This window comes from Opisthorchis viverrini (genome assembly GCF_000715545.1).
Source record: "Opisthorchis viverrini unplaced genomic scaffold opera_v5_191, whole genome shotgun sequence".
Taxonomy (NCBI): Eukaryota; Metazoa; Platyhelminthes; class Trematoda; order Opisthorchiida; family Opisthorchiidae; genus Opisthorchis; species Opisthorchis viverrini.
The window spans coordinates 876,715-903,386 of record NW_008751847.1 but is presented as its reverse complement, the minus strand read 5'-3'; the positions used below and the strand labels follow the sequence as shown (position 1 = coordinate 903,386).

General features: G+C 44.6%; 1 protein-coding gene across 1 annotated transcript in view; it reads right to left on the bottom strand.

The window, feature by feature from the left end:
• The window catches only part of T265_07887 (hypothetical protein), a gene marked incomplete at both ends in the record, with an annotated part of 195,892 nt that overhangs the window by 27,104 nt on the left and 142,116 nt on the right, over positions 1-26,672 (bottom strand). Inside the window, 14 exons of the mRNA XM_009173537.1 lie at positions 2,230-2,330; positions 2,907-3,050; positions 4,562-4,702; positions 5,643-5,946; positions 7,337-7,650; positions 10,512-10,954; positions 11,133-11,399; positions 14,353-14,686; positions 17,765-17,893; positions 18,038-18,307; positions 20,149-20,286; positions 20,633-21,042; positions 22,815-23,151; positions 26,146-26,442. Of these exons, the coding sequence (XP_009171801.1) occupies positions 2,230-2,330; positions 2,907-3,050; positions 4,562-4,702; positions 5,643-5,946; positions 7,337-7,650; positions 10,512-10,954; positions 11,133-11,399; positions 14,353-14,686; positions 17,765-17,893; positions 18,038-18,307; positions 20,149-20,286; positions 20,633-21,042; positions 22,815-23,151; positions 26,146-26,442 (3,629 nt within the window). The remainder of the gene's footprint in view (positions 1-2,229; positions 2,331-2,906; positions 3,051-4,561; positions 4,703-5,642; positions 5,947-7,336; positions 7,651-10,511; positions 10,955-11,132; positions 11,400-14,352; positions 14,687-17,764; positions 17,894-18,037; positions 18,308-20,148; positions 20,287-20,632; positions 21,043-22,814; positions 23,152-26,145; positions 26,443-26,672) is intronic.

Here is a 26,672-nt window from a genome sequence, read left to right as displayed (position 1 = left end):
CATGTGAAAATTTTTAACATAAACGTTTATTCCGAACCATCTTAAAAGGCTACATCAGGGTTACCAGAACCAATGTGAGTTTAACTGAGTCACGTCCGGTTTGGATGAGTGGCCTTGTCAACAGCAGTCATGGTCATCTAAGGATGGTAGGAGGGATAATACCAAAGGGAATGTTACATCAACCTGTAGTTCCGAAAGAAAATCGTTCAGCTGTAACACCCTTCCGGTGCCTAGTTGTTATGCCACCCGAAGAAAGCACGAGAGCTGGGATACGGTCAGGTTGCCCAAGCCTAGGCAAGGGAAGTGGAGAGGCAGAGGTCAGATTCGAACCACGGACCCTCCGGTCGGTAAATTCGCGCTCTAACCACTTGAGCCATCTTGCCCCCCCCCTGGAGTTCCGAAAACGACTAACATTGTAATCGAGCTATTGTGCTAATTCATCAGCTGACAGTGTCGAAGTTGAGGCTTTTGGAAATCGGAACTGTCCTCTGAATGCCAGATTCAAGTCAGAAGTAGATCACGGTGTCAGAAAGCAGCACGAATCAGTTTTTCTGCGCGAAGCCTTCTGAACACATACAATTGCGCATCTTATTGTCAGTAAGCGACAGCTCAAAAAGGCGAACATCCGGGTTGCGAAACCTACTCAAAATTGTAACCCATATGCATTGGTTCATGCAAAACATCGCACCATATTAGGCATCGACAGACACGGTAACTCACTCAATTTAGTTTTCTTCACCAGTTTCCGTGGATGACATTCACCGTTTATGAGTTCTTGCGATGTAATTTCCCGAATTTGAATCTCATCTGTCAAACACCGCTTTGTTTCATGTACCGGACTGCAGCGGCAACGCACAATCCGTCTGGATTTGCTTTCCTGCGGGACACAACAAGGTTCGACAAGCATTGATGAGGGTATATCGGACGGTGTGCAAACAAGACATACAAACCAACAGTCACACCAGACAACAATATAGCACTATTGTTCCTAGTGTGCAGTTGAAATTGGGTAGCCAACAACAGAAAAGAAAAGGGAAAGTTCAACAGAAGTACTGTTTTATATGTACATATAACTCTTCAACGGCCCACGACTGCTTTAGCCCTCAGGTAGGCGCAGTCCCCGAGTTTCCGTCAACTTCAAGTTCTACTTGGAACCGAATTGGACAGACTGCTTTAGCCTCAGGTAGGCGCAGTCCCCGAGTTTCCGTCAACTTCAAGTTCTACTTGGAACCGAATTGGACAGATTCCGTTGAAGTGAACAACCGTAAACGCGTGATTAAGCTGAATTCAGCTGAGTCTCCGATTAGAACTGGATTTGTGTGTAAATGAAAGCATCTGCCCTTCCATTTAGTTTTATTTTGTTTCCATGGCGGGAGATAGATGAACGAGATAAAACCACTCAACCACCAAGTAAGTTCACCAGTTTTGAGTGTCCATTATCCGCACAATGCTCTCAGCTGCAAAACTTTTACAAGTGGAGTAAAACTTTCTATGCTAAAATGTTGCATTTTGTTGCGTCTGTGCGCTAACCCAAAAACCGTCCTAATCTACCTTTATATTTTTGCAGCTCACCAGATTTCATTGTTCACTGAAGCAACGATGCCTCTTGCTGAAAAGTCCTGTGGGATAATTTCTTAGCATCGCTGAGACTCCGGCGTGCCTAAATGGGGCCTAAAAGTTTGGACTGGTACTCTCAATTCATTTGCCCGATCGCTTTAGTCCATCAGTCATAACTTTCAGAAATCCACTTCCATTGTGCGAATACTGAGCGCCTCGGTTTTGTGCCTATTAGAGTTTTGTTCAAAATGGGAACCTCAAACCTTTGGTGCATTGGAGACGGTTCTAGAGAGGTTCCCGTTACGACAGAAAAAGATATGCAAAAGATTCAAAAATAGCCAATCTACTGAATAATGATGCCACTAATTGTTATTATTCTAAGAACTGCAAGAACACCCCTTTGCTAGTTTGTCTGTATTTGAGACAGTGTCTTCACGGCAACGTCCAACCTGTTACAGTTTTCCTGCTCAAAATCATGTGCAAATGAAATTGAACACGTGACAGCCTGTATGGTCGCGTCCTCTTAGGATCCGGTAAGGACTGGGACAGGGCTAGGTTTGAGTAGAAACTCTCAGTCCGTTGAAGATATGTTGTGCAGAACAATGGTTAATTCATGGTACAGAAGACGAGCAATTTTATGGAATACTGGTCCGTTCTGTCAAGCGTGCTTACCTTACACTCACAATTATCCAAGAAGCGGCGCACCGTTAGCTCTACGGCGTAGCCTTCCGCGTTACACTGTCCCACACGCACATCAACGGGTGGAGAACATTCTGCAAATGAATTCCAGAAAGATAGTTCTTATGACCAGATAAGCATCCAGAGAAGTCACATTCACAAAGCACAAAGCCAGTTCTAATAAGACAAAGACAGACGGAATTTTTTATGGTGTTCCGGGGTATCGAGGGGCAAGCACTTTCACTAGATCGCTGATAACACAATAATCCATCAAACATTACTTTTTATATGAATTTACCCAAATTTATGGGTTGGAAACAGAAGTTCTGATATAGGCAACCCCGTTCCAATCAGAGGCTCCTCAGAGAAAACGAATGCGTAGCTACGAGAAGTTGAAGTATTCCACGCTACAGTGAAGCGATTACCGTGTTAAAAACAGAGACGCAAGCAAGTCAGAAAAATCTACTCAGATTAAATTAGTTAGTTCAGGAGACTAGTGATCCCTACGTTCAACTACTCGTCAGTTTATGCGCTTAACCATGCGTTTTACGGTATGCAGCACTCTAGCTTCTCACAAGGCAAGTAGATACACAGGATAGTTCAATAGCAGCACATAACGGAGAACAGTCTGACACAAGGGCAAGTTGAAACTCGGTTGTTTGGAAACTTACGTTGAAGGAGCAATGGAGTCGCGTCTCGCTTGATGACAAATTTGCTACATGTCCCATCTTTGGTCAGTTGCCAATTGGAGATTATCTGGAACAGTCTATTCTGTTCACATTGACGGACTGGTGGTGGAGCTTGTTGCATGCAACCTGAGAGTAAAAGGATAGACATGTTAGCGGTCAACGCAGGAATAACGAACCCCCAAAAAAGAGCAGTTCATATTGACACCCCCCCCCCAAGAAAATTATGTCCCATCTTTGGTCAGTTGCCAATTGGAGATTATCTGGAACAGTCTATTCTGTTCACATTGACGGACTGGTGGTGGAGCTTGTTGCATGCAACCTGAGAGTAAAAGGATAGACATGTTAGCGGTCAACGCAGGAATAACGAACCCCCAAAAAAGAGCAGTTCATATTGACACCCCCCCCCAAGAAAATTCAAAGGATAAATCTCAGGGAATTCAACACCAGTAGTATTTTTTCGCTTTGTGGAACTAAGAATCCTAGGAAGTCAGACACCTGCCTCTCAGTGTGGTAGTATATATGGTAAGATTGGGAGATGATGGGACGATTTGTGAAAATACATTTATACTGTTTTCATCAAAACCAGTATGTTCATTAACCTCTCTAAAACCCCTGAATTCGCTCACATGCATTCCATTTCCATCCACATATTTTTTCCTAGCTGAATGGAAATGTCCCTTGTCAGCCACTGGGTAGCAAACTTGGTGGCTATTTGCGTTTACAACTGAATTTTCTTTGATCGATTAAACTCCACTGTGGACGCAGTGGATGTCAACAGATGGGTTGTGACATACTTTCCAAGAGGATAAGACCAATGACATCACATACACTGGACAAAAACAAGTGTGCCGGGAAAAGGTCAGTCCTAATCCAATCGGACGGATATCCCCAAATCCATGTCGGATTGCCGTCTGAAGATATCGATTCAATCAATCCATAATATGCCTTTTGCCCTTCGTGGACCAGTTGATGAAACCGACGACGCCGTTCTTGGTCAGCAAGCGCAGATTTTCGATAGATCTTGTGCCAATCAACCACATCATATCAATCGTTGGGCGAGATGGCCCAAGTGGTGCGGATTTACTGACCGGAAGGTTCGTGGTTCGGGCCCGACCTCTGCCCACTCGACTTCCCCTGTCTAGGCTTGGACAACCTGACAGTATCCCGGGTCTCGTGCTTCTTCCGGGTGGCATGGCAGCTAGGCACCGAAAGGGTGTTAGAGCTGAACGAGTCAATGCTCATTTTTAACAGTTTCGGTCCACATAGATACTCATTAAGCCCGGTACAGTTTTCAGTTTTCCTTAAACGTCTCATGAGCGCGTCAAACGGACACAGCACGATTTAGTGAAAAGCAACGAAATGGATTTTCCATCGCCATTAGAGATCCATGTGTCACTTGAAAGTTAAGACAAGGTAATTGGCTGCTGCCACTGATACGAATAGCTTAGGCTTTGCTGTCTCCGTTCAGCTGGAGCTGGCTGCAGGTCAGACATCCGCAATGGGGCTACATTCATTAAGAGAAGGCTATACTATTAGACTCTGGGAACCATCTGTTGTTTACCGCATCTGCCGGACCTGCAGCGCACGAACACCACAGTCGTATAAATAAACTGGAACAGATGATCGGTTAAACTTACAGCAGCGTCGTGTTCGCACTTTCGTTTCCCCAACACAGTGTCCTTTATACCCGTCAAATTGGTAAGTGTGTATGTACGATCGTCCAACGCAGCCGGTCTCTCGAGAACAGTCGGATGCCTTTACATAGTTTGCTGGGCACGCTGTGTAAATAAAAGAAGAAAACAACACAGCCCGAGTAGCGAAATACACTCACTTGCAAACCAATTTGGTTTTCCGACAGACACACCTAGAACCCAGCTGAAAATCTCTCGTTTGTGATGTTTCCAGGCGAATTTTCAGCAACCTTAGGAGTAGTGCATTGCGAATAGACACGGTCCGATGTTTAAAGATACGAAAAGTCATTCAAGCCGCCGTCGATATTGAGAAGGCCATTCACGGTGGTTGCAAACAACACTGAGGGGAATTTTGGTCGGTTTTGGAATTTGTATGTACAATCTAACAACAGTTGATCGGAAAAAATGGCAAGACTGAAAACTTATCAGGTCTTTTTTCAGAGAGGTTTGGTAAACAATCGGTGGATTTATTGCTGGGCAACGTTTCGCTTTTGACACAAAAGCTTCGTCAGGCCAAGTGAGTAAGTGAGTAGGCTGGTTGGATTTTAAGGCAGTTAGGGAACCAAGCTGTGAGATTTTTTATGACCAGCCGACTTGATCAGTGCTGGATGTTCAGTCCGATGTTCCTGTTTGTCGCATGAGCATCGCACAAAACCTCAGAGGAAAAGTATAGCTGCGCAAGCTAATGGGGAACATAAATATTGGGAGCTTGGCGAAGAAGGACTGCAAAGAGCAAATCAGCCTTGCGACCATTCAAACTCATTTTTCTTCAACTGTGATCTCAATAATCATTTAAGAAAGTTTTTAGATGAGATTCCGTCTCTGTCGGTGCAGCCAATCTAAAATGAAGAGTCGAAGAGCACTGTATATCTGTTCCAAACATCAGCAGTGTCCTCTCATAAGACTCAGAGAATTTCAAACCCACAATCATCCGGCCACTGGTCGAAGGCGTAACCGTTCAGTTACGAGCAATTGAAAGGTAGTATGATAAGCTCTCAGATGAAAGTTTACCAATTTCTTCACTCACCTCGGCTGCAAAGCGTTTCCGATATTCTTGTCAAATACTGGTTTACATTGTCTGTGTTCGAAATTCGCAGCAAATGGACGGCTTTCGGTGGTGTCACTAGTGCGCCCAAATGGTTCATCCCATGCGGTTCTGCACCCATCGCAACAACAGTAACCTGGATCTGAGCTCGGTGTACTTGTCCAATAAGTCTGACGGTGTCCTCATCTTGATCCCGCCCATCAGTTACAATGTACAGCAGAACAGGTATATCCGGTCGTTTGAGAGGTAGCACCTGTGAGTTGGACCAGATAATATCCTCTTTGGTCTGTGACAGTTGTGAGAAGTCTTGAAAGAACCTATTGGTACAGCTTATGCGATGAACTATCCAGTAAGTTTGAGGGAATCAAGAGGCTGTTTCTAACCTGTCACGATCTGTTAAGCACCACAAACAAAGGAGCCATGTTAGAATACAGTACGACTTGAAAGCCATTGATCTTAACAACGACTTAACAGGATTGATTATGTGACGCGGTGGAGGAAGGAAAATTTTCGAGTAAGCTCTCTGTGCGGCCACCCAACGGCGCACTGATGATGTATCCTCGTATGGTGACGAAACGTTTGCAAGTCAGTTGCTATGCCACCTGATCAACAACCAACAAGTTCATTTCATCGATTTGGATGATAGAAATTCCATCAAGACGAGGTCGCTGAGTCCCATGGTTCCGGATAGATGTAGTGAGACTTTTTTTATCAAAATTAATGTGGATTGACAAAAGTTTACTTCGCAGCCGGTTAGCTGAAATAGCAGTTAGTCAGTAAAGTGAGTGAGTGAGTGAGTGAGTGAGTGAGTGAGTGAGTGAGTGAGTGAGTGAGTGAGTGAGTGAGTGAGTGAGTGAGTGAGTGAGTGAGTGAGTGAGTGAGTGAGTGAGTGAGTGAGTGAGTGAGTGAGTGAGTGAGTGAGTGAGTGAGTGAGTGAGTGAGTGAGTGAGTGAGTGAGTGAGTGAGTGAGTGAGTGAGTGAGTGAGTGAGTGAGTGAGTGAGTGAGTGAGTGAGTAAAGTACTAAAATTACGAAAGAATCGTCTGTTTGATTTGTTCCTGCTTAAAGTAAAGGTGCGCCAACCTCGTGGTCGTGGATAGTTCTATCTGTTACCAGAAGACATCCAAAGAGACAATACTCAGTGCGAATCACTCTTACACAAGTAGTAGTGGATGAATTATGTTTACTCTGACTTTCAGGTCACATATCCCGCTGAATTTTTATCGATCCTGATATAGAAATTCTTTTCGTATTCCTGGTTTGACTGCACCGGGCGCTGAACAAAAGCTAATCTGTTAGAATCGACGAAAAGGAGAAACCTTAACTACATACACCGGGGGCAAAAAAGCATACATTCGGAGATCTTGTCCGAAGGTGTTGAACTTCTATGAACACAGTCTACATAAGTCGGTTGATCCAACAGGATCCACAAATAAAGAGCGTCACTTTAGCTTCTTGTCTGCTATCTATGCTGAATTTTAATTTGACCCGATTCCAGAAAAAAAGGTGACCTAATATATCCCTAAGGGGAAAACGTATTTAGTAAATGACAGATCGTATTTACAATCACTATCCTTGGTGCTTTTCTATTTGTTAGCGCTTGATCGTGAGCTTCCCGATTGGGAGTCGGCCGAATCATCCACTTTAAAGACACCATCAACCAATATTTTGACTCACTTCACGTAACATTGTGTGGAGGGCCAGTGCAAGGTTGGCCCGCTCGCCTCGCAAAGTCAACTCCTGCACTTGTTCCAATATCCTGTTTGGATCCTCATAGTTTTGTAGGTTAAAAATAATTTCGGGTCGATCCGCATAAGTCATAACCGCAAAGCGGAAGCTGTTCGACTGCGATTTGGTTTCATGTGATAAGAGAAACTGTTCGATCGTTTTGAAAAGCAGTTGTTGGACACGTTCCAGATACTGAGTCTGTCGGCCAGCTGCCGCTCCATCGATCATGAATACTACTTCGGCCGTACTGACAGTATGACACACTGAACCGGAGAAGAGGAACATACCAGTGGGATATTTGAGTTTATCACGACAAGGTCAAATGAGTTTCACTTCAAATAAGCGTTCACAACAGTACTTACTGTCAAAAGAAGGGGCAAACGATTTTTTTCTGCAGTGATCCCTCGGGGGAGTAAGCAGAACACATACAGATGAATTACAACTTCTTGCGTGACATAGACCTTGGTTACCAGAGAAAGTAAACCCAGATTCAGGAAATACCACAATAAGTGTTAATCGAATTCCCCCGCGAGACAACCAGTGTGCAATCTTCGCTGAGAATGACAGACGGCAGTTCAGTGAATCGCATGGACGAATTCCACCATTGATATCATAGCATCAAGAACAGCAACCTGCGAACACGCAAGTCCGTCACAGGTCAAACTCAACAGCACCTAGGCTGTTTGCAACACGGTTTTCTTATCTTGTAAAGCACACTAAATGGTGGGGATGAACCAGAACCCTAGGATCGCCTTAGTTGGACTCGAAGCTACGCGACCTGCATTCGAAGCTAATATAGACACTTTCGTTAGACTAGGTCTGTGCAGCTTACTCAGCAGAGAACCGAACATGAATGAAGGCAGAATGACTGGAGAAGCCCATTCAGCGTGAGGCCTCGAACAGAATATGCGTATTTTAAGGGAAGCGCTAAGCAACAGTACCAATCATTAGTGCACGACGAATTTATGTTCTTTTCTTGCGGTCATATATGATTAAGCAACAGGTTAATAACCGCGTAATACACTAGCGAAATACACCGTGCCTACCTGAGGAGCCCCAATAAGGGCGAAACCGGTCGTGAACTGTTGAAGAATTTTCAGTAACCGTATGAGCAGTATATTGCGTAATAAACCCATTTACGAATAAGGGCGAACCAACCGGTAAATGTTGAAGAATTTTCAGTAACCGTATGAGCAGTATATTGCGTAATAAACCCATTTACGCACCACTTCGGTTTTCATGGGAGGGTCGTTACTGAAACCAACTTGACCGCGTAATAATTGCCCCAACCATTTGCTTTCTCCACCCGTGTACTTTTGATCTCCACTTGTGTTGCTCACACGTGCCCGCCACTCAGCTTGCTACAGAGACCGTCGCGTTCTACACTGGCCTCCAGCATGTGTGTGTGTGTTAATGTGCTCACCTAGCCTGCTTACCCAAACGCGTTTGTGCCCCGTCTGATGAGCCTGTCCCAACTTGTTCCGTCGTGATTTCCGTGTAGCCGCACCACTAAACAGAATCACGAGACCGTAACCTACACTACCGAGCAAACATTCCGCTCGCCGCTGTTTGGTCTGCGGACCTTGACACCACACTGACTTGAGCATTTGTTGCCGGCATGGATGTGGACAAGTGAGGTCTGTTGTCCAAGTTCGCTCACTGGTGTGTAAATGGTACCGTAGCGTTTCGAACCCAACTCTCCCTTTTGACGTTCGGGATCGTCAAACCTACGCGGAACTCACCGCATCGGGAACCTCAACACTCAATTCAATTCCAGGTTAATCTCTGGGATTCAGTTGAGTCTTCTTTGAAAACTAAATCCATATGCAAATGAGCGTACTTCGAGCATTTCGCACAACTTGGGTTCAATGAGGCCGGAAGCTTGACGATCTGATAAGTCTCAAAAAGAGGGGAACCGGTCGTGGGCTGTCCAACAGTGTTCAGCAACCTTGTGAGTAGTAGTTCCCTTCAAGATAAACGACTGCTTGGACGAATGATCTTTCTTCACTTGCACTACTGGATCACTGAGGTCATTCCATCAATCAATAGCCAACTAAAATTACAAGCACCGTTTATCGGTTTGATAAAAACTTTGAGGGGCTAATCGATAAATATTTAATTATTTTCCCTCAGGAAAACCTTCGCAAACTGTTGTTGAACATAATTATCGACTCACCACAAAGCTTCACCACAACTTGTTGATGCAAAACGCATTTACAGCCTACACGTATCCACCGTCTGATCAAGTTCTTCTGACGTCCATCTTGACAAGGTCCAATTGGCTTTATGGTTTCTTCATGTTCACAGACTGCCAAAATGGAAAAACGTTTATCAGTTCAGATAAACTGGGTGTGACAGGCCATCTCAGTTTTGTTGATATTACGAGGAAATTTGGGAATTCTTTAATGAATACTGTGCTCTGTGAGTGTGACCAATCTGCACCAGAAAAGGAGGAGTACTGTACTTCTGTTTAGGGTCAGTAACAGTAAAAGTCTCACTGGATACCAAGAAGATTCGAAACTGCAACCTCCCAGCTACTACTTACAGACTGAACCGTTCGACCACGAGCGGCTGGCCAGCGACATGATCAGTTCGACAGGCTCAGTTTCGGCTGTTTTTCGGTGTAGATTAATATCACCTACAGAACGAAGTATCCATTGGAAAACGATTTGGTTCGGCCTCTAGATGTGTTGCTTTTGACGCCTGAAGACTCCACAAATTTGTTCGATTCTAGTTTAATTTGTTTTCCCCTGGAATTAAATGACTTGTACACCGTAACATTGCGGAATTCCCCAACAATGTTCAAATGGATTGTCCACTTTGAAGACATAACTCTAAATGACGGGATCAGTTGCTTTTCACACTGCTCAGTGGCACTCGTCATAATTTCGCCCAAAATGCCAAACTCATCCACATACATACACAAGGCTAAGCTGATGTCAAAGCAGCATGATGCGCTCAACATCCTTCCGTGCCTTGATGCCCACAAAGGTCAGAAACACAAGGTTTGGCGTGATCCTACATCTTATCTGGACTCTGGTGGATCCGGGTTAAGAATGAACCTGCCGTCTTCCCAACTTTTATCGAAATGCAGTGGGGTATACTGAAAAGAAGAGGGACATACCGATATGCTTAACGCGCTCGTGTATGTTCGGTCGGCAGACCCCGTTGTGTTTGTTCCAGTCTACCTTCCGGAACACAATCAATCCTTTGCTTGCATCACAACGACTGCTCAACGGTTGCGGTTGAGGGTGTGTTGGGCAACAACAGGCTCGAACCAGTTCTCTAAGTTTCCAACGACATGCACAAGATTGATCCGGGATGACCAGGAACTCTCGAACCTTGTACAAACAACGGCCAGCTGAATGACAGGCGTGAACATGCTGTATAAGGTTTGGCTTATCTTGGGAACGTTGGACGCGATACATGGGTGAAGACTGGAGTAACTGCGGTAGCAGCGGGCATCGGACTTCCTCTTTATGTGTGAGCACTGTTTTTCCGCAGGTCCCCTCCGGTGTTAGATGGAAAGTTGTTGTACGGATCTCTCGAATTTGCGGACTCAGACACCTATGGGCAATAATAAAAGTAATAAATAAAATAAAATAATAGAAAAGTCCACTTGATTCAGAATTTCTCGGGTTCGACTAATCTCGAACCAAACCAAAAATGAAATCCGAAAAATTGGGTCAGCAAAAAAGAAAATACTGATTAAAAGTGTCAAAACCGGTTTAGGAATCTAGGTTACCTTGATTCTTGAATTGGTTTTGCGCAGTGACATCGCACAGGCACACGCTTCTCCAAATTTACACATCGGCAATCCTTCTGACTAAGTTCTTCAAAGATTTGATACATCAAACCAGTGGATGGGTCACAAGGTGTTGTGCGTACATGACGAGGAGCTGTGGGTCTGCAGGATGGCCTCCAAATGCGCTTTGTTTTGTGCGGGATGCAACGTGTTCCGTCTCCAGACAATTCATATTTGGTGTGAATGTGCGTGAGAAGCCCGCGTTCCCTGAAACAACACGACAAAAAGTGACCTCAGAGGTAATCTCTCACGCTATGCTAAAGCGCTGTTGGACTCGCACGCGTAGCGATTGCTACGCACCACCACGCTACCTAACAACGCGCCGATGATGTCATCTCGATTATTGATGAAGCGTTTGCAATCGAATTAGCCAGCTCACCGAATAAACTAACTGCGATATCTCGAATATCGTGCCAACTGAATCATGAGGCGGCCTGTGTGCAGCACATTCAGTCTTAGAATATCATAAACGAGAGATTCAGTTGAGTCTCTCGTGAACACCAAATTGATTTGCAAATGAGTGTACTTCTCGAAAACAGTGCAATTTGGGTTCAAGCAGAACCTAAGGTTGACGGAAACTCAGGGACTGCACCTGCCTGATGAGCCCCATGAAGGGCGAAACCGGTCGTGGGCTGTCGAAGAGTTTTCAGCAACCTTTCGAGTACTTTCCTTTATAAAAAACTGACGACCAGCTACGCTACATGAACTACCAACATTTTCCTCCACAGAAAAGCTGCATTTTTACATTCTTCTCCTTAGGTGGCACAGCTGTTTTGCAACTTATCGTGTTGATGAATAACATGCTTTCATTCGAATAGTTTGTCCTCCCAAGTAGTGACCGGCAAAGCCGAGAACATCGGCTAGCCTAAGCTCATCGTTGACATCCCCAAGAGCAAAGCTTTGATGCTCCGAAGGACTGTACATATTTTTGGCTTCAAAGAGTAAACGGATTTCTCCTCTTTTAAAAAAGCCCATGAACAACGCCCCGCACGACAATTCTGGACCAAATGAACAAATGACATGCGCTACCAAACCCACATTATCGCATTTCAGATCATCTACGGTCGGTCGAAGAAGCAAACCTTAATGTAAAGGAAACTACTCACAAGGTTGCTGAAAACTCCTCGACAGCCCTTAATGTGCCTACCTGTCAGCGTTAGTCTGGAAAGAACTGGGCTGGTTGGCAACTAGTGTGCTGAATTCATACTCACACCACTCGTTTGAACAGTCGTCTTTCTGGCCTGGCGCAATCATTCCGAAGTGCACATCAGAGGTGGGCTTCTCTCAGCAGTGCGTATCTTTGGCAGTGCAAGGGTCTGCACTCCAAAAACCTGACGTGGGAGGCGAGCATATTACCGCTACGGCACCAGCGCATGCCGGATGCACCCGAATTTTCACGTCTGAACTTCACCTCTGGCCAGTACACTACAGTGTATGAGCTCATAAACCAGCGCATCCGGATGCACCCGAATTTTCACGTCTGAACTTCACCTCTGGCCAGTACACTACAGTGTATGAGCTCATAAAAGTGCGTTTTGGTCTAGCTATCTTTTGAGCAAATCGATTAACATCGAAGTTCTGAACATGAATCAGCGAAAAAGTCGAAAACGTCCTAAAATGTAAGGTGTCTTCCAGTGGAGGTTTTCTATCGAAGTTTCAAGCGATAACACGTACAACACCGTAATTTTTACCTTGGTATGTGGGGAAAGACTAAACTGAGTACATCCCGAAAAGACAGTTCGTTTTATTGTTTTATTTGGTCAAGAAAATGGACAAATCGAGTTTTTATGGAGCTCAGAGATACATACAGTCTAATAGCCCTCTGTGGCAGTTATGAACAGTTTTAGGAAAATGTAAGAGCTGATCATTTATATCCCTAAACTCAGTTGCAGTACATTAAACAGGGTACATTGGAATACACTCATTTGCAAACTAATTTGGTTTTGAGAAAGACTCACCTAAAAACCCAGCTGATTCTCTCGTTTGTGATGTTCTCAGGCAACTGAATGTGCTGCACTAGGCCGCCTCATGTTTCAGTCGACGAATTTTCAGCAACCTTGTGAGTAGTGCATTAGGAAGAGTACATCGGAGTTTAAAACAAAATGAAATGGCACCGAGCGTGTTTATGGACATCGGAACGTTGGAAGTGAGCCCTTAGGCGTGTACTTGGAACGAAATACAAGAACACAGCGAATTCGCGTATTGGTCTGTTGCACTTCAGATTTTTTCCCGCTCAGGATGCATTCAGGCCAACCTCCAGGTGAGCTCAATTTCACACATTGATGCACAACCTTCGTTTGGAAAGTGTCGGAACCACCCTTCTATAGGCCTGAAAACGAACTTCGTGATTGCTCAGGTTCCTGTTATGAAAGTATTTGCCACTGTATATTTTCATGAAGGAAACTACTCACAACGTTACTGAAAATTTTTCGACAGACCACGATCGGTTTGGTCCCTGTTGCAGCTCATCAAATGAATGCATTTGTCGAGATGTGTTCAAGCTGGGTTCAAGCAGAACATAAAGTTGACGAAAACTTGGGTAATGGGCCCCAAGAAGGGCGAAACTAGTCGTGGTCTGTTGAAGAGCTTTCAGTGAGTAGTCTCCTTTATGAAATCATACTGTGATATCTCGAATACCAAACCAACTGAAACATGAGGCAGCCTTTGAGCAGGATATTCAGTTGAAAAATATCATAAACGATAGATTCAGTTGAGCCTCACGTGAAAGCTCAGTTGATATGCAAATGAGCGTATTTGTCGAGATACTTGCCACTGTACTATTGATTCCTAAATGACGGATAGTGTGTCCAGAAAACAAAGGCCAAGCACTCACCGGTCACACATCACGTGATCTTCCGGTTTCATACATTGACAAACGTGAACTTTTAGTGTGGGGGGATTTCGCACGCAACGACAGCCATCATTCACACTTGTAAATAGATGATCTACTCTAACGGTAGCATGTCTCTGAGGTTCCAGCTGGCATGCGTTCGCCCGCACCAGTTGCTTTGCTGAGCAGTCGATCGGGTTAATAGATTCAGTCCTCACGTGAAAGCTCAGTTGATATGCAAATGAGCGTATTTGTCGAGATACTTGCCACTGTACTATTGATTCCTAAATGACGGATAGTGTGTCCAGAAAACAAAGGCCAAGCACTCACCGGTCACACATCACGTGATCTTCCGGTTTCATACATTGACAAACGTGAACTTTTAGTGTGGGGGGATTTCGCACGCAACGACAGCCATCATTCACACTTGTAAATAGATGATCTACTCTAACGGTAGCATGTCTCTGAGGTTCCAGCTGGCATGCGTTCGCCCGCACCAGTTGCTTTGCTGAGCAGTCGATCGGGTTAGAGTCCACCACAGTGTCCAGGCGAGAACACACTGGACTCTCTTTGGGCACATGCCAACGGGTTGATACAGTCTCAATTGTGTACAGGCCTGGCTCGGGATTGGTGCACCGCTGCTTTGTTATGGGCTCCGGACAGTCTGCAGAGGATTGGAAACGGGAAACCGAAGAGACTAGTTGCTACTAATTACATAGACATCTATTCTACATAAACTGCAAGTTACTTCTCGAAATTGCTGTCCAACCAGGCATCACAAACCGGTCCAGGGAGCAAATATAAGATAAATCTAACTGAAGCAAAAGCCACCATTGTCTTAAAACGCAGCAAACTTAGCAAAACGTTTCTGAGACCAAGTGACATTACCAGAACTACAAAATGTTGATTCGGTGCCTGAATTGGTCAGTGAGGTAGGGGGATCGGGCCTTTGTTTCAGATTTGTTGAGAACTCGGCTCTTGACCGGTTTCTTCTCCAATCAGGGCTTGTCAAACCAAAAGCGTACTGAGTTCGGAGAGCATGATTCGAACACATCTCAGGGTGGAAGTGAACTGGACTAAAAAATCACGGTTCCCTATTTAACAGACCCGCAATGAGGATAGTGGGGAGCTGCGGACAGAATATCTCATTAAAGAAAGTTGTTCGTTGAATTTGTCGAATGTGCGCTGACAGAGATCCACCACTTAAATGTTCGTAAAATGTTGGTTGACTCTGAAGACATTGAATGCATACCAATTGGGTCACATCAAATGAACACGGTCGTCGTTTCGACTAGCTGGCAAATCACGGGCAAGGCTGATGTGCAAAGGTATCCACCTCCTCATGGTAAACCGGCATCCGTTGCCGAATTTGTCTGTCACATCGAACCAAGCTGGTCGACCACCGGCTGACAATGGGCAGTGCCACAGGCGGCTTGTGCTGAATAGCACGTGCGACGAACTGAATTTGCTTTAAACCCGAAGGAACAATACCGGATGTGGAGGAGGCGGGGTCACTTCTAGACCATCAACATTCCGAAACGGTAGCCTTCATCTTCGTGTACACGGCAGTTTGCGTGCATATAACGTACACTGATGCGGTAGTGGCAAACACGTCAGCTATGCACGATCAGATGACCAGAGCTCAAAACACAATACGTTTCTGGATGTGCACAACTGATCAGCTGCAGTATTAGGTAAAACTGAAACTATTGCGTCGTAACAACACGGGAGGGAGACCGCTTGAAAGAGCTGTTTGGTTAAAAGCAGGTTTGGTTAATCCAAATAATTTACACTAAACGACGGGATCGTCAACCGGTGATCTACATTTCGTTCCTAACTGACTTATAGTTACTTGCTGGGCAAAGTTTAGTATGTTCCGAACATCAATTTGATCTTGCATGCAGTAAAGGCTGATAGTAAACCAAGCGGTCGTCCCAGTCTCCTCCTCACACAAGTCGATTTACAATCGATGGAACTCGTGACATTTGGACACATAGGCCACCAAATTAGTCAACACTGTTGTCTGAAACATCCCCAGATGTATCGCTTCAGAAGGACTTGGTAAACAATCGGTAGATTTTCTGTTTGGGCAACGTTTCGCTTTTGACACAAAAGCTTCACCAGGCAAAGTGAGCAGGTCACCAAGTTGGCCAAGTTTTAAGGCAGACAGAGAACCAATCGGTAAGACGTCTTTATGTTAGTGAAGTAGATCAGTGTTGAGTGTCAACTGACGGCTCTTAGCGATTGGTGTGTTTGCCAAAATTCTGCGTTGATGGGTTGGGGGAGTTTCAAATTAGTTCCGATCGGGTTTGGTTCCTTACTCTTCCGATTCAGGTTACTTCAAACGATGATTCACCGCGGGTGCCACTGGTAGAGTTCGTTGGTCTTCGTGGGCTTGTGAATGCTGCGATAATTTATTTCGGGGAAGTTGGGTGCGGTTAAGTTGAATTCAGGTGGTGACTACTCCTCGTGATAGCCTCACATCAGCACATTCCCAGGTTTGACTCAGTGGACCATTCCACTACTCCGTCCAACGATAACCACCCTATTAGAAAGGACAGTCAGTATGCCATAGAGTTTCTCAAAATCACCGTTTTGTTATTCTGACACAAAGTAGTTTATTGGCAAATGAGATCCAGGTAGGGCTCGAAATACCGGCAAAAACCGTCAACAGAATAGTCGTCTTATGGTCCGTGCGGATACGGCCCATACAAAGAGGGAATCGTCTCGCTCTCCTCAACCAACGTAAGCTTCCTCACGTTCATAGTGCACCATTCCATTCAGTTCTCTTAGGCGATACAGGCCTAACAGGCTTTTGATGGCATCTGAAGGGCCTCGAAATATTATTCAGCGAAAATCTAGATTGCCAAAACTTGCTGGCAAGTTACGAGAATCATGCAGCCCACGTGACGCTAAGTCGTCGCTGTTTCTGTCTTAATGTCTGCTCATCGGAACGAAATATTCACAGGAATCAGCTGTGACATCCAGATCAAGCGCTGTCTGCTCATACTCGATAGCTTGAATAACACTGCGGTGAGTAGAGCACAACTTTGCCCAGTACTCACTGTCCGAATGACAGCTCAAAGTTTTATTTCTTCTCGAGTTCGTTTCACTGAGCAAGATTTGGCCATGGTCATCGAGAGGTAGCTTCCTGTCTCCTATCATCCGTTTGGTAGTTTCAGCGGTCTGTCCTGTTTTCACACTGGTGCAAAGTTCACAGTAGACGAGAGGCCTAAACATGTATTTTTGCCCGATTGCATCTGATTGGTTCCGCTTAACTCATATGCACACAAAGTGGACGAACAAAGCTTGAGCTTCCCGCAGGAATCATAGAAGCGAAATGACTAAATTGTCCTGAAGGAAACTACTCTTCGACGAGGAGTTTTCAGCAACCTTATGAGTAGTTTCCTTTATGAAAATATACTGCGATATCTCGAATATCGTGCCAACTGAATCATGAGGCGGCCTGTGGCACAACATTCAGTCGTAGAATATCATAAACGAGAGATTCAGTTGTGTCTCTCGTGAAAACCAAACTGATTTGGAAATGAATGTATTTCTCAATAACTAAATTGTCCTTTTACCTGAATAACTAATCACAGAAGATCAGCAGCTCCAACCGCTTCGTGCATTTTTCTGGATTTACACCTGTTCCGCCCAGACAGAGGACAAACTGAAGGTTGTTTATATGAACTCATTTGAAAGATATTTGAATGTTTTTCGGGCACGACATATCACTCACTCCATTTATTTAATGTGACTTCTTTCCTGCGCACACAGTTACACCCATCCAATTCATTGAAGTGTCGCTCCACGCGCACAAATCCATTCGCTTGTGGATGTTGGGTAACTTGCTCGTTCGGTTCACAAGCTGTTTGGACAGAGACAGAAAGATGCAAAACATAGCGGCTGTCAAGGCACAAGGGGCTGTTTACCACCTTCAGTAAAAAAAGAGTGATGTTACCATCAGCGCTGGAGGTTTCGCGGTGATATAGACGCCAATCCATCAACTCACCGACTGCCTTGTTCGTAAACTGATCCTTTGGAACACACACTCCCTCATGGAGCGTGAAAGTACGAAATCCAACTTCCAGCAGACCCTTGGCAGCATTGCAACGTGGTTCTAGTTGTCGCGGCTGCGGACAACAGCACGCGCGTCTCTCCAAACGGTGTTGCAGCCGACAGTTTCCATCTTCTCCCCGAACTTCACGTCTCCATACCAGACGTTGTTGGCATGTTGAATCACACTGCTCACGGTGAATTAGTTGTGCCTGCACTTTACACTCTGTGTGGTGAGAGACGGAAAGAGAACGTCTTGTTAGCAAAATACGCTCATCTGCAAACCAATTTGGTTTTTCTGGGAGACTCACCTGGAACCCATCTGTGTAATTTGGGTTCAGGTAGAACACAATGCTGACGGAAACTTGGGGACTGCGTCTACCTGATGAGCCCCAAGAAGGGCAAAACTAGTCGTCGGCTTTCGAAGAGTTTTCAGCAACTTTATGAGTAGCGTATTACGTCTTGAACGTCTTGTTATTTAACCGAAGTGGGCTACTGCTACCAACCACAATGGCAGTTGGGTGCGTACAAATACTACTTCCAGTATGTTCAAAGCTCATACGGCATAGCGACCAACACACATCGAATGTGTCATGGTTTTGAGCGCCATCGAGAACTTGGTTTCATCATCATGGTAAACAAACATCATTTCAAGCTTGAATGCTCCCAGAAAATAGGAAGTGATGCATGATTTATCACACCTACGTGTGAGATCACGTGCATCCAAACACGGACGCGCACAACCCGCAAACGAACTTTCGAGACCGTCTTCCATCCTTCCCCATTTTGTTCTACACAAAAAGTTAGAAGATTGCTTTGAGGATGAGTGGTGTTGGAACAGTTGTTTTAACGAAAATAACTTAATAGTTTCACCCACTATAGTGTCATTCGAACCTGATTACGAGCTTCATCGTTTCAGAGAGGTTTGGTAAGCAATCGGTGGATTTATTGCTGAGCAAAGTTTCGCTTTTGACACAAAAAATTTGTCAGGCCAAGTGGGTAAGTAAGTAAGCTGATTGGGTTTCAAGGCAGTCAAGGAACCAACCCGCAAGATTTCTTATGACCGGCCGACTTGATCAGTGCTGGGTGTTCAGTCTGATGTCACTGTTTGTTGGTTAGTGGGGATGACTAACATTTACGATAGATTGGTTAGGGGGGAGGATTTGTTCTCATATTGGACTCGGATTTTTCGTCTTTGCTTTTTCAGTCTAGGACACCTTAATAGAAAATTCCTCTTGGGGTCGTTCACAGAATTCGTTCACCTGTGTTTGTCAAAGGGTGTCGGGACAATCGGTTCGGTGATGGGGTGGGGGGTGGATCTAACTCTACCCGGATTTTGTACTATTAGACCCAGACCATTTCACTGATAACTGATTACGAGCTGTATTTTACCTCAAATACTAACAACATATTGATGAGCACAATTTCTTGGAGGGGAGAATAATGAAATTCCACGCACTAATGACAACTTTATTCTGACCGAATCCGCCCCCCGTAGAGTTTGGGGGAAAGCAAGGCCCTTCCAAACGGAGAACTTGTTTAAACAGTGTAGAGAACTAAAAAAAAAGGTCTTTCATCTTTCATCGGATGCGTCATTTTGGTCACAATTATTCTTCGGGACTCTCTAATCACGCTATTCAGTCCATTCGTCATGGAGAAAGTACGTCCAGAACAAAGATACCCAATTACTAATTGAAACTTACTGCATCTTCGATGACTCTTTTTTATCCGAACGTTTCGTTTGCAATTCACAACGTACGGACTTAGTTCAGTAACCTCCTCGATTCCGGTGTGCGGGTTGCATCGAACAATAACTTCTGGCTTTCCCAACTCTAGGGCAAATAAGATGGGCTTCTGGTCAGTCTGACGTATGATTGCATAAAGGCTAGTGATAATGCTTGCATGAAGAAAAACGTGTATGTTTTGCTGCCCACCTCATCAAACCTCATTTGTAAAAATTGCAGTTGTAAATTGTTCATCGGAGGAGTGACGCCGCTTCAGCACACCTGACTTATCAAGATGGACTGTGGATATCCAATCTGGGCCGCCATAACAAAATGAACTCACCTACTGGTTTCGCGATCTTGTTGACGATTATGCGTATGCATTTGTGGTCCACTTCTGACAGACGACGCTCGGAATGAGCCGTTTCCAGCAGGTGGTCATCGATGCATCGTTTCTCCACGATCGGTTGTGGTGTGCAGACTGAAATAGACAACGATATGATCACTGAATAACCACCGCGTCCGAATGAATTACAAGCCTCCCCCTTCAAATCACATTCATTGATCCCCTCTGGCCCGCCAAAGTTTCACCTAATAATTGTTTTCGACTAGATCGAGTTCGCCGAATCCGGGCGGTCGTTGGACAACACAATATTCAGTGAATTCGTGATTTACGAAGAATGTAGACAAACCTAAGGGCTTCGACGTGCCGATTGGCAGAAGGGGCGGAAGGCTTCAAAATTTGCCCATCTCATCTGGTTCATTTATTTTGATGGGAAGAACGCTGTGCTAGGGAATAAACAAACACTCACACTAAGTCAACTTACAGCAAGGTTCAGAATTCACAACCCGTTTTGTCACGCATTGGCATCCATCCCGATGAGAGACCTCCCAAACAACTTGGCGGTACTTGTCAGTTGAATCCATCGACTTCCCTGGGATGTGCTGACAAGGTCCCTTCTGTATCAGCCTCTTCTTTATTGGGCAGACAACTTTGGAAGTGCGAATCGCACGTTTCGCTTTGCACAAACACCTGTCTTCTGCCAGGAAGTGCACGATTTTGATATGTCTTACTAGTCCCTGTTGACGTTGACAATGGAGGTAGAGCTTAGGCAGAGGACAGTTGCAGTGGCAACGTCTTTCGAATTCCCGGGTCACACAGCGACACTCATTCATTTCCAGGTGGCTGATAATACGTTTCACAATCCTGGTATTTGTCATTGGGTCGCATTCACCACTGGAAAAGGAGGATGGAAAAGGGGCACTTCAAAATTTCGAGTGCACTCTACTTAACTTTCCAAGTTTATTTGGACTTATAGTTCTTTTACTGAGTTGAATGTATGAAAGTTGTAAGTATGCTTGCTAACTAGCAACACAATGGTGCTGCAATCGCATCTCCAAGTAATGATCCGCAAATTTCCTACGTTAATTTATGCAAGTCAGTCACACTACTCTAGGCCGAATTTCGGTAGCTAGCCACTATCGAGGGTTTCCCGGTTCAGGCTTGCGTTTGCATTCACGAAAATGCGTCTTGCGAATGACCTCCAATTGGTTTCAAAATGGTCTCAACTGATTTTCAATTATATACTACTTGTGGGTAGTACGAGAATGTTTGAAAAAAAAGTTCAGTCAAAAAGCTATTTATAAAGGAGGCTACTCACAAGGTTGCTGAAAACTCTTCGACAGCCCACGACCAATTTCGTCCTTGTTGAGGCTCATCAGGTAGGCGCAGTCCCCGAGTTTACGTCACCCTTATGTCCTACTTGAACCCAACTTGAACTGTTTTCGAGAAATACACTCATTTGCAAATCAGTTTGGTTTTCACAAGAGACTCAACTGAATCTCTCGTTTATGATATTCTACAACTGAATGTGCTGCACACGGGCCGCCTCACGATTCACTTGGCACGATATTCTATTTATATTGAGATGATAAGCCACTCAAATGCGTCTATGGAGTCAGAGATATCGGACGCTTAATTTACGTCCGACCTTACTACATACCGGATACGAGGAAAGATATTCAATATGTATGCAAAAGATTTGTTCTATGGAAGTTCCGTTGATTACATTTTCACCCGCTTTTAAACACTTCTAATTCCAACGATCGCACTCTGGGTGCCCATCAGTTGGATGCTTATCGACTTTGGATACAATTATTCGCAAACACATCAAAGAAATTCCTTCTACTTAAAGAGTCCTGCATCATTTATCAGACCCAGGGAAATCTTTTCCAGCAACACAACCCCAACGGTTCTAGTAATGAATCGAGCTCTGCGGGTAAGGTGACACCAATCCCGACTGTGTTCACATAAGTTGTTGAAGCAGACCACTTGGTTACTCAGGTATTGATCAGGAGACCAGGAGGAATCAACCAGTGAGCATAGGTTCAAAGTTGTTTCCACGCTCTTCTTTGGGTGTGCCATTAAAGACAAAAGTGCTATAGTATACATATTCTTCCAGTTTTTCGTAAATTTAGAAATAAGATAGTGTGTTAATCTCCTGGGTTCTGTTGTGCCCACTTGGTTTCTTATCGACGTAATTTGGAGTTCCGATCACGTCATTCTAGACAGATTATGTGGTTGACACCACTCAGGGTTTCACACTGCCTTCACGTAACTTTCCTTCAAAGTGATGTCAGCTCGATGATTCTGACCGCTGGCCAACGATGGATTTACATTAAACTCCGTCCGTACATAGAATCTAGAGGGCTTTTGAGCTTTTGTTTGGCTGTTATGTCTGGAAAAATCCGACCGAAATTTCGCCTTTTTTCGAGCTGTCATCTGTATGGCCTGATAAAAAGACACTGTGATCGGTCAGCGTTGTAAACCGGTATTTGAGCTCAACAGTTGAACGGAAACACTCTGGGACAATCCAAGTGGTCAGAACAATGAGAAGGCCACGCGACAAAACAGCCAAAATGAACAACTTTATCCATGTTCACGAACTAGAAAAATACACTAGAAATTGAGTGATTTATTATGCAATTCATTCTAATTTAGGCGCTCACTTTATCAGTCGAACTCCATTCTTACAATCGACCGGATGCAAATCAACTCGACTTTCAGGTCGGCATTCACCATCACGCAACTGAAAGTTGACGGTGATCATACGCATCTGAGCAAGCTGCCCGTAGACTGGCGGACGGCACTGCCGCACTGTTATCTTCGGGCGGCAACGACAAGCCACGGAGGACTTGATGCGGTGAACCGATGGATTTGGATGTATAAGACGATGCCAAACGCAGCGACAATTGACGGGACGTTGTTGCAACCAAATCAACTTTCGCCTGTTCGGTATCTCACGGTCGCATTCGCCTTTGATCACGTGCAACCGTTTGGGACATTCTGTAGTGTGTCGGTATAAAGAAACTTGAACCATCCATCTGGTTGCCAATGAAGTAAACCATGCTGTACCCCAAACACTGTGTCAGTCAAAAAGTTCAGTTTTTCGAAAGCATCAGACGAAAACGTCTGAAGTGTTTTTTTAGGGAAAAATTTCATCAGGTTTCATTGAAGAAGGTTAGTGGGCATATTGTGAAATAAATGTAAGTCATTGGTTTGTGGCGAATTGTGGTAAAGTTTCTAGAAACTGCCCGTTGTTTTTGTCAGCTAGTTGACATGCTTGTCATTTTGTGGGCAAGATATAAAACGATGGACATCTATTGTCCTCTTTTTTAAGTGTCTACTGTGTTGCTATTGAACGCGTTTTAAGTGTGTATTATACCTCTTGCGATTACAGTATTTCTCCGTTAGAGCGACCACCCCTTGATCAAATGAACCAACTGTAGTTGTTCCAATTTATCCCGCTGCCTTTACAGCTTTGAAACGAGTGACACTCATGAACCAAACATCTTTGGGGTGTTGACAATTAGGGACAGAGTTAAGAGGTTAAAAGCCAAGCAATTTCGACGGACTAATGACCACATGAATCCTGTGTATAGAATAGAAGTCTTCTGTACACAGTGCAAGCGATTTATGATATTTCAAACTTCCCCAAAACCAAATCGCTGCAAGTCACGAAAGGCGAATACCTCGCTGGTTGCCAAGGCGTTCCACCGTACAAGTCCTTCGCCTTTTACCCGTGCCAACCATTTATTCCTAAGTCAGTGCTTGGGCTGACCACGCACCGGCAGGCCATGTATGTATCAGGTTGAATCCGAGATACACTCAGTAGCATTTTACCCCTCTAAGTGAACGAATAACCTGTTAGCCTGATCAACTATGGGAGAACAGCCCGCCCAGAACAACAACAACGTGTTCCAGTGGCTAAAAAGGTTTGCTATCAGCCTCTCCCATTTATAATTAGTTGAAAACCAAGCTGCAGGTACCCCATAACCTAACAAGTTCTAGAGCCTATTGATAGATCAGATTGGAACGCGTAATTTTTCACACGTTATGGCTTCCCTGTGAAACATGTCGGTAAATTTTCGATGTGCTGTTAACCAGTGACAGAACCGGTACACGTTTGCTTGGTAGACCGAATGGAATCTCACGTACAGGACCACAGATCCGTAAGTGGCAAAAAATTTATTGGTCTTGTGGAAAGAAGGCTCTACCATTTGAGTTGCTTTTGAGCTTATTTGCATCGATTCGACAAACTTCCACATTTCCCAATTCACCGGACAACTTTAAGTCCTTGCACTTGTGAGGTCGAAATCACGTAGGATTAACCGCTTCTAGAAGTGGACTTTTGTAGGATCACCAGAGTCTCTGTTATTTGTTCATGAAAACCATACGTCCACCCAGGAGTGCGATTCCCTTAGTCAGGATGTGAATAAAACAGTCAAAAAGTAGCCCCCCCCCTGTAACTCACCAACTGGTTCTATTCTTTTTTCAACAAGTGGCTTGCATTCGCGGCCCGTCTGAATCCATCGTCTGATCTCAACAAGCCTCTGTGTTCCCAACGGAAGACAATGAACCAGACGTTGTACAGGGAACCTGGCGGAACAGTCGCAAATCCACTTGACCTTTGTCAGACGGGGTGTGCATTCGCAGTTTTCCAAAGCGTACGCACGGGTTATCTCCGTCCGTTCATAGTTTGACTCTGGTCCACATTGACTTTGTACGACTTTAGTTGGAGGACAAACTACAAGCATAACGAGAACCCGTGATCAGAAATCTTTCGGTCACCACTTTGATTGATCGAACTTGCGTCGTCCGCCTGGTTCCAGCACAAGCTTACTGTTGTACAAGGTGGCTTTATTCTACATAAAACGGTACACACTTTTTCTGTGAAATAAAGATGCATGCGTTACCTTTCAAAACCACTTGGTTTGAGTTTAATGCTTCCAACTACTACCACGATGTAATTATGAAACTGAAGTAAAGGACAAGGACACAATCGCACGGATTCTGTAGGTTTAAGGGTTAAAATATTGTCACACATTTGCATCTGGCTGTCTTGTTTGTGTCCATTATTCCACGACTTATGCGTGTGCGGAGCCTGAGCACTTCTCATCAATCAGCCACACGTAAAGCAAACATTGTGGCTCCCAAAAAATAGCGAAAAAGAGATCCTAGCAAATGCGTCCTCCGATCCTTGAAAGCTCCGCTACTGGGCATTTTCACCCTTATTCGAACACCTCAAGTGGGTGCAGGTCCATAGGACAAACTCATGGTGTTACTCTCCGGTTCTTAGTCCGGATACTCAGTTTGTGCGGCTGGATAACTTGGCCAAACAACCTGTTAGCTACCGTTGACCATTTAGCATTGTCTAATGATGATTCATCAGTCCTCGTAAAGGGCACTACACGTACCAAGTCATGAGTTAGGGAGGCCATCGGACAGATACACTGAGGGAGGGGTTCTAAATTCCCAAAGCTTTGTACTAGTGAAACGAAGAAGGCTTCTGCTACCAACTGAACAGTTACAGACTACTGGACAGGGAAGCAAAACTCTCATATGCATCTTGTTTACAAAAACTAAACATCCATCTTCTCCTTGAACGCGTCTTCATGAATTTTCCTGGATATTCGTTGACTTTTGCTCAAATGCGAGCAAATGCGACTCCACGAATTCCCTAATAGATCTCACTTTTCAAGAGACGCGAAGTGAATTTACGAGAAAACATACTACTCGCATGCCCCCATCAGTAGTATCCACTGGTAGATTAAAAGAAGAATTTGCTTATCTACTACTGCACAAATGGTCACCCTATAAGCTGTGGAGAGCGATTTTTATCCACATGAATAGCCTTTCACCTCTTGTCAAAAACCGAATCATTGCCTTGCAATGTTTGTGATTTTGCTTGTCTTACCTACTTCATTCAGGTAGACGGTTCCTCTCAATTTCAAATGTGAACGTATAAAATTTACTTCAGCTCTTTCATGGAAAATTTACCTGGATTATCTTCCTTTCTGAAGACATGTTTTTCACAGTTGTTCAATTCTTCGTTCAACTTGTATATGGTTCGGTATTTAACCCGCAGTTTGCCTCCTTCACACTCCACCGTTTCCGTGGGTTCCGGGCAGGCACATCGTCTCTGCTTTTGCTCAAATATGACTGGTTTGCACTTTACTCGGTTCACTTTCAATAAATTGCTGCGTTTGACCACCACTGCTTGGAATCCAATCCATCTGTCATTTGCCCACTGGTTGATACAAGCCCCCGGAAGGCGTCGAATGACACGAGGACAACCTGGGTCAAATAGAGGTGTGGGAGGAAGAGCAATTGAGGTTAACTCTTGAAATTACAGATTTTACTGGCGTTCCAACTGAATAAGATACAGTAACTCTTTCAAGAAAGAGCACCACTCGAGAAAATGAGTTATTTACCCTGTCACACAGGTGTGGGCTTCCGACAAAGAGATCACATACTAGACCGATAGAGGCAGTGTTCTAGACTCTTCCGAAGAGTGGCCACGATTC